We start from the raw sequence: 7,607 nt of genomic DNA on the forward strand, positions 1-7,607 counted from the left end.
GGAGCCACGGTGGGAGGTGAATATTAAATTGCTCCAAAGATAGTTTCAACTAGACGTTTTTGCTTACGCTTATCATATTTACATAAGAGATTCTTAAGAGACGATGAGGAAGTTGTATAGTTGGGAGAAAGAACAGTGAAAGCAATGAGAAAAGAGAGACATTTTCTATCAATGAAAAAACATACGTAACTATTTATAAGTTAACCAAGGAGGAAATGAGCAGTTGGTTATTGAAAAAAGAAAAAAAGAATACTAACTTGAGTTCAGATCTGCGACACAAACATCTTGGAGGGGATCTGGATCAGCAGCAGAAGCACTATTAAAAGTTATAGTTAAAATGGTGATAACCAAAAGGATCATGTAGTTTTTGGAGGAAGCCATGGTAATCTAAAGGAGGAATTGAAGTTATAGTACGTAGAAAAGGAGAGAAAATGGTAGCTTTATTTATAGGAGTTTCATTGCATGAGATCATGATAGACCAATTCCAGCTAGGATCCATATGTGATCCAAGTTATTCAATTAATCCACTACAATTAAGTTGGTGCGACTTGTAAAAAGAAATCACATTAACATATACAATTAATTTCATTTATGTGTTGTATAAAAGTAGAAAAAGCTAATTAACTTCGTCTGAATTTGCAGTACATAAAGTCATATCTGAACTCAATCTTTCCACTGTAACGATGCATGTATTCAACAAGGAAAGAATGATACATACTAAGGTTAAGAAATTGTCAAAATTATGAAAATATATCTACGTACGTAAGTATCTGGTATAGTAGCATTAATTAAGCACTTGATGAAGTTAATGGATGGAGCAAGAAATGTTGCTCAGATTAGATAATTTAAGCATGCATGCAAGATATACTTTCTCTATATCTACAAGAAAGTAATAGGAAGAAATTTAATGTTACGAATGTGAAAGCAATGAGCATATGAATTTACTTCTTATAGTCACTATACTTTTTCTTCGTTTGGCTGGTGGAGTAAAGACCTTAGACTGCTTTAAAACAAAAAAAGTTAGAAAGTAGCGATGGACAAATTCTATAGTTAAACAGTAAAATTCGTTGCTAATCCTAATTGGTGATGGATTAGTGACAGATTATCAAATAATTGTATTAGCTACGAGCTACTTAATGACAGGTTAGCGACGAAATTCATAACTAATTTTAATTTTTTTTTAGTAACGTGACACTCCTGTAATACCAGTTATGAACTTTCCTTGAAGAAGTTGTCTACCGGTACATAACAAAAGACTAATGCAGATTAACAAAATTTTAAAAGTTTGAGAGTATAATAGCATGTTAGGCCAAGCTCTAAAATCAGCTTATTTTGAAAAGAGTTTTTCTCAAAAGTACTTTTTAAAAAAGTATTTTTGGTAAGAAGTAATTTGTATTTGGCTAATTAATTTGAAAAACACTTTTGAGCAACAATCAGTGTGTGACCAAGCTTTTAAAAAGTGCTTCTAAGTGTATTTTTCTCAAAAGTGCTTTTCAAAGAAGTGCTTTTGAAAAGAAACTACTTTTTTCTATTTCTCCAAAACTGCTTCTACTTTTACTCAAAAGCACTTTTTTCTTTCAAAAAGTTTGGCCAAACACCTTATTTTCGACAAAAAAAACACTTTTGGCCACACAAAAAAAAAAAAGAATCATGCCAAAAAAGGCTATAAATAAGATACGTATACGTAGTTATTATGTATTTAATTAGCTATTCATAAGAGTAATAGAATTTTTCTTAGATTGGATATTTTACCGATCATAAGAAATAGGGAAAAGAAAGCATATTAACCTCCATATGACCAACAGCTCTTTGTAGTTTCAAGAACCGAGAATTTTGCTATTTAAGTTGGTGTTTTGTTACGGACAATGTGATAGTATCTCCCAAGGCAATGTTTTCAAGTCTGGGCTATTATTCATTGACTCCCACATCTTTCAGCAATGGTTTTCGGTTACTGTAGTTAACAAATTCTGCGAGCAACAACACAATGCCTAAGACTCGAGAGAAGAAAGAACTGTGCCAAGGGTTAGATTAGGATTGTTTTATGCATTAAGTTGTACATGCAACCGACAGCATAGGACGAGAACCGTAGGATAATCCAGATTTATACAATAACATCAAAGTGTGCCAAGTGCTATATTAAAAAACTGTTTCAGATGCCCAGCCTGTGCACCAACTATTTCCTACCGGCACAAATTCATTCATTTGAGGGGGGGTAAATACAGAACACATGAAAGGAACGAGACATTTGAAAGGAGGCCTCGTGACTAATTGGAGTATTTTCCTCCAGAAGAACAAAAAAATTGAGGCACCAGCTACCAAGGGTCTCCGCAAGCAGCATCGCGACTGAACCGCTGACTGTCCTTCCAAGCAGATAGAGGAAACCACAGTGCATTATTGTTTCCACAAAGAGAACAAAAACCAAAGAAATGAAGGTTTAACTAACGTCGAGTTAAATCATGACGATACTAAGTGAAACGCACATCAAACTTCTTAAGATACACACTGTTAATCCAAGTCCGGAAGTACTTGTGAATAGATGATCCAATTCTTTTTTTCTTCACTTGTACATTATGGAAAAGAAACAAAGTCATTTTTTATCTTTTCTTCCATTACATTCCAACTATGAATCCTTGATATCTCTTCAATTACATACTGCAATTCCTGTCTGGTTTAGATCTTGAGAACTGCATGTAATATATGAATCCTTGATATCTCTACAATTACATACTGCAATTCCTGTCTGGTTTAGATCTTGAGAACTGCATGTAATATTGGTGCATTGAAAGGACACCAAATTACTATGCAGAAACCAAAAGGATTTCTAAATCAACTTTTGAAGTCGACAAAAATCCAAAGGAAACACATTAGCCACTTCAATTCAGTTGACATCTTATACACTAATTAGGCTCGATACATGGGCAATGGTATTTGGGAAAACTCATCAAAGTGCCATCAGAATCTATGTTGTAGACAAAGTCAAAGTAGACAGCGATCAAATAATTTAGGTCAAATCATCTTACCTGACAAGGTACAAAACCATCACTTTACTGCAAGCTTTAACTTGATGCTAGCTACTTCTTCTTCTTACCACCAACAGCCTTTGATTTCTTGTTAGCAGCTCCTTTCTCAGTAGTCTCAGCTGTTTCCTGTGACCAAATAGAGTGTCATATTAAGATCCCATCTTCAGCCAAAGATATGTCGTTTCAGAGTTGTTATTCTGTTCAAAAATTTACTAAACCAAAAATGTCACAAATAGAAAATAATACCAAGAGTACTTAGCTTAAAAACATACTAACTGTTGTCCATTTGAAATAAAAAATTATCTATTAACGTAATAACTTCCAGCAAAAAGATGGACGAAATTTTCCAAATTGCAGTTCTCAAAGTCATTAGCTTTACTGCCAGCTCAACCTATGTAGACGTTACTTTTCAGCTTGATGTTTGTCTGTTCACAAGTAGTTCATGGACACAATTTTTAGGAGGAGGATTTTGAGTTGTACCACCCTTTTTTTTGAGAAAGGTACCAAATTTTATTTTTTTGAGAAAGGAGGATGACATTGAGTTGCATCACCTGTATCTTCATGAATTAACAATTTCTATTCGTAATCTTCTTCAATAAATTTCTTTTTTACAGATTCAGTATTCACTATTCAGCACGGCAATCTTAGCAAAAATAATACCTAAATTAGAGCATTTTGAACTATGAATGGCGAAAACTTAGAGATCAAAGTTCATGAGGGGTTTACAGCAGCATGTGCCGAAGCAGACGTGTCTGGATAACGGCACGGAGTAATTCGATCCCAAATCTAAAGACGGGAAGATTTGATTGCCAAGGACCATGGGTCTGGATTGTACAGAGAGTGTCTTAAACTTGGTAACAGGATTTGGAGACACAAGAACACATTTAGTTCCCTGTGAGCCAATGTACCAAAAGTTATGGGGGCAACCAATTATAATTTGGAATAAACATCAACAAATTCTATATCTAGTATGGGCATACTTTTTTGGAAAAGGCTATGCTTGAGAAATTTGTATTCTAAGAGAAAGAAACTTCTTGGGTTTCGGAAAAGCACTACAAATGATAGATGACCTAAAATTGATATTCAATCCCAACAGACATTCACTTCCAAGAAAGATCAACATAAGATGCACAAGATATGATTAAAAGGAAGACAAAAGAACATAGCCAATTACTGTTCATAATACACGTAATTTACAGTTGTTAATTAAGTGAATATAACATATAAATGATATCCAATTCTTCTATTGCCAATAAAAGGAAAGCAATTGAATAATTTTGGCAATCATTAAATGTTATCCTAACAGTAAATGAGTAACTTAATTTTGAAATAACACTAAACAAGGGTCAGAAAGTTCAAAATAAAAAACCAAAAAGAGTGCCACAGCTACGGACAAACCATAACAGAATATCCAAATATCTTTTTTAGTTGAAAGGTTCTTTTGCATTAAGGGCTCTACAAGACAACTACATTTTGGCTTTTCCCTCCATGAGATGAGCCCAGTGCATTGGACCGATGGACAAGAGGATCATAAATGGTACCTTTCTTTTAACTGGAGCAGATGTGCTAACTGGTTTAAAGAATGATTCTAGCCTGTTCAAGAAAGAGACCACAAATTCGCAAAATGCAAAACATCATGGTTAGAAGATACCACAAAAAATTACCAATACACTCTAAAACATCATACATATATTAAAGGCTTTTACAAGGTGAAATAATATTCAAGGTCCCATCACCCACTTTTGAAGAAGTTTAAGGGAATGGTAGTTCTTTCCAACATTATTAACCATCAATAGATTTTTTCTAAGCAATTCATACCGTCCCTGAGAAGACTTGGTCTTGGCTGTCTTGATCTTTTCTACTGCCTGCGCAAAGCCAGAAGCAAAGTAGTTTGTTGTATCCTTTTAAAGAAGGTGGAAGAAATCTTTCTGTCTGATAGAGGCAAAAGGTTCAATGGAAAAGGGAAATATACCTTCGTAACTCTATCAATGTTGAATCCATTTTCCTTTACCAGAAAGTTAACCAACCCCTATTAAAGAGTAAAAGTATAAAAATGAAATTTCTGTTGAAAATCATTAACAACCAACCAAAAAAATCAGAACTTCAGTTAAGAAAATCACTTCTTCATCAGGAGCAGCCCATTTTAGTTCAGTTTGCTCATCATCTGTAACTAACGGTTCCTTGAAGAGCCGTCTAGCCTCTTCATATGGCCAATCATCAGGTATTTGATATCTGTAATAGGATCAACAATGAAAATACTTTAAGCAACATATGATGTAATCATGGTGAATTCAACAGCCGACATCACAATTTACCAACGATGTTACAGTGAAGTCCACCCCCACTCCGCAAACCACACAACCAAAACAAGGTGACAGATGAAGACAGAAAAGATAGAGAGGAGGGAGAGTTCTCAAGTATGTCAATTACTTGGCATACTTCTCTCTTGAAAACTTTTGAAAATTATTGTAACTTGTTTTTGATAACCAAGAAATCCTCAAGGGCCAATAGCACACGGTTCGAAATACAAGTAGATAATGGACCCGCATCTCAACACTTCTCCACTAAAAAACCAGGCTTTTTCCGCAGCAAGGTTCGAACCAGTGGTGTGCGCCTAACCCACACATCACGAGTAGCGCCTTTGCTACTACACCACATATTTTGAGATAAACTATTTTAAAGAAAAGGCAGCCCAGTCTAGGCTGTGTATAATAGATCAAACATGGTCCAACCCTACCCGAGATTCCACACATACCGGGAGCTTAGGGGTCGTTTGGTTCAGTTCGAGGATATCCCATGGGATTATAATTCTGGGATACCCTATGGGATTTTCTATCCCGCCTTTTATGTGGGATAGCTCATACCACCATTTTGGTATAAAATTTATAGCGGTATTAGTTAATAGGGAAAAGGTCTGAATTTGCCCTTATACTATGGTATATAGTTTACATTTGCCCCCCGTTATACTTTTCGTCCAAATCTACCCCTACAGTTAACAAAGTATGTAAAATTACCCCTAGCCCTAACGGATCTCCACTCTGGCAACCGACTCTTCTGTTAATTTGTCCATGTCGCAACCAAGTCAGCACCTAATATCTTGTTTATTGCCTTTACTAATTAGAAAATTAAAAAAGCAATTCTCTCACATTTAACCTAGTTTTGTTTTATAACCAACCCCGCCTCCCTCCTTTAGCAGTTGCCGACGCCGGAAACTAGATCCGTCATGCCACCATTTTTAATCAAAACTCTTAACAATTTATTCTTCTATTTGTGATGTATTAATACATCTTTACCATTCTTACAGAAGTCAATGGAGATCCTTACTTGCTGCTTGTCCGGCTATGAGTAAACGGCGAGTTTATCCTCGTCGGCTTGTCGGAAATTTTGAACTTTTTGAAAAACATCAAAGGAGATGATGGTGCGGTGGGGCTAGGGCTGGGCAGTCAGCTGAGAAGGTGGTGGTTGACGGCGGAGCAAATGTTGTAAATGAATATAAAAGGCAACTGAAGAGATTGATTTCATTCAAAAAGTTGGCTGCTCCAACCTCCATTTCCTACCAAGGAAGGCATCCTTCTCTCTCCTCTTCCCACTTATTTTGGTCAATAAAACCTAGTGAGAATTATATTTAGGTGTTGACTTGGCTGCTGACATGGACAAATTAACACAAGGGGTCGGCGGCCACATTGGAGATCCGTTAGGGCTAGGGGTAATTTTACATACTTTATTAACGGTAGGGGTGGATTTGGACGAAAAGTATAACGGGGGACAAATGTAAACTATATACCATAGTATAGGGGTAATTTCAGACCTTTTCCCTAGTTAATATCAACAACCAAACATGGGATAGCCATAATCCCAAATTTTACAGGGTTTAACATCCTTATCCTGGTAACCAAACGACACCTTAGTGTACAGTCCATCAAATAGTGCTAACCCATAAAGGCTCCAATAGTACGCACTAAAAGTGGAAATCCCTTTACGTTTACAACAAACTCCTTTAAAAGGAATTTCTAAATTTTTAACATCTTCTCACTTTTTCTGCCTTGAGAAACAAGAGAACTAATAATTAACTAGCTCATGGAAATAGTTTATGTGATCAACTAGCTTATGGAAATAGTTTATGTGTCATTTTATCAGGATTAGGATAAGTGAAGACTGCTGGCAAAGGAGAGCTAGTTAACTACCAATGAATGCATGCACATATATTTGATGAATTCAGTTCCATAAAGCATCAAATAAAGTACCTCTCTTTGTTAATATTCTCCAATATGCTCTCCATTGACCCATGTTGACGTACAAGCTTCAAAGCAGTCTGGGGCCCTATGCCTATTGCATAGATTAAAGATTAGATACCAAGAACTGTTGCTCAAATCACTCAAAATCATAAATTACAGCATAAGTAAAGCTTGTAGCAAAAGTTCCCTAGATGCTAATGTAAGATTGATTATAGGAAATCAGGGCCTAGGGGCTGGATAAAACTTCTGTCAAGTGCAAACCACAAAAATGATACTGTAGCAGAACCTCGGATAGTGCATAAGAAACACGAGCTAGCATAGGGGACTAGACTTGAAAATGATTGTTTGGGGG

General features: G+C 35.9%; 2 protein-coding genes across 5 annotated transcripts in view; both read right to left on the reverse strand.

Annotated features, from left to right (window-relative positions):
- LOC109209443 (germin-like protein subfamily 2 member 1) overlaps positions 1-381 on the reverse strand; it is a 1,462-nt gene extending 1,081 nt beyond the window's left edge. The window contains exon 1 of the mRNA XM_019372710.1: positions 258-381. Coding sequence (XP_019228255.1) covers positions 258-381 — 124 coding nt within the window. The remainder of the gene's footprint in view (positions 1-257) is intronic.
- Positions 382-1,995: 1,614 nt separating this feature from the next.
- Positions 1,996-7,607, reverse strand: part of LOC109209441 (flap endonuclease 1) — a 13,399-nt gene continuing 7,787 nt past the window's right edge. The window contains exons 12-18 of one of the 4 annotated variants that reach the window (XM_019372706.1): positions 7,265-7,346; positions 5,141-5,252; positions 4,993-5,049; positions 4,839-4,885; positions 4,562-4,613; positions 3,021-3,146; positions 1,996-2,355 (exon numbers count right to left, since the gene is read on the reverse strand). In XM_019372706.1, coding sequence (XP_019228251.1) covers positions 3,072-3,146; positions 4,562-4,613; positions 4,839-4,885; positions 4,993-5,049; positions 5,141-5,252; positions 7,265-7,346 — 425 coding nt within the window. In that variant the 3' untranslated portion in view covers positions 1,996-2,355; positions 3,021-3,071. Of the gene's footprint in view, positions 2,361-2,577; positions 2,760-3,020; positions 3,147-3,746; positions 3,913-4,561; positions 4,614-4,838; positions 4,886-4,992; positions 5,050-5,140; positions 5,253-7,264; positions 7,347-7,607 lie in introns of those variants that run through there. The other 3 variants (XM_019372707.1, XM_019372708.1, XM_019372705.1) reach the window with 3 other exon arrangements.

The sequence above is a fragment of the Nicotiana attenuata genome, unplaced genomic scaffold (genome assembly GCF_001879085.1).
Source record: "Nicotiana attenuata strain UT unplaced genomic scaffold, NIATTr2, whole genome shotgun sequence".
Lineage (NCBI taxonomy): Eukaryota > Viridiplantae > Streptophyta > Magnoliopsida > Solanales > Solanaceae > Nicotiana > Nicotiana attenuata.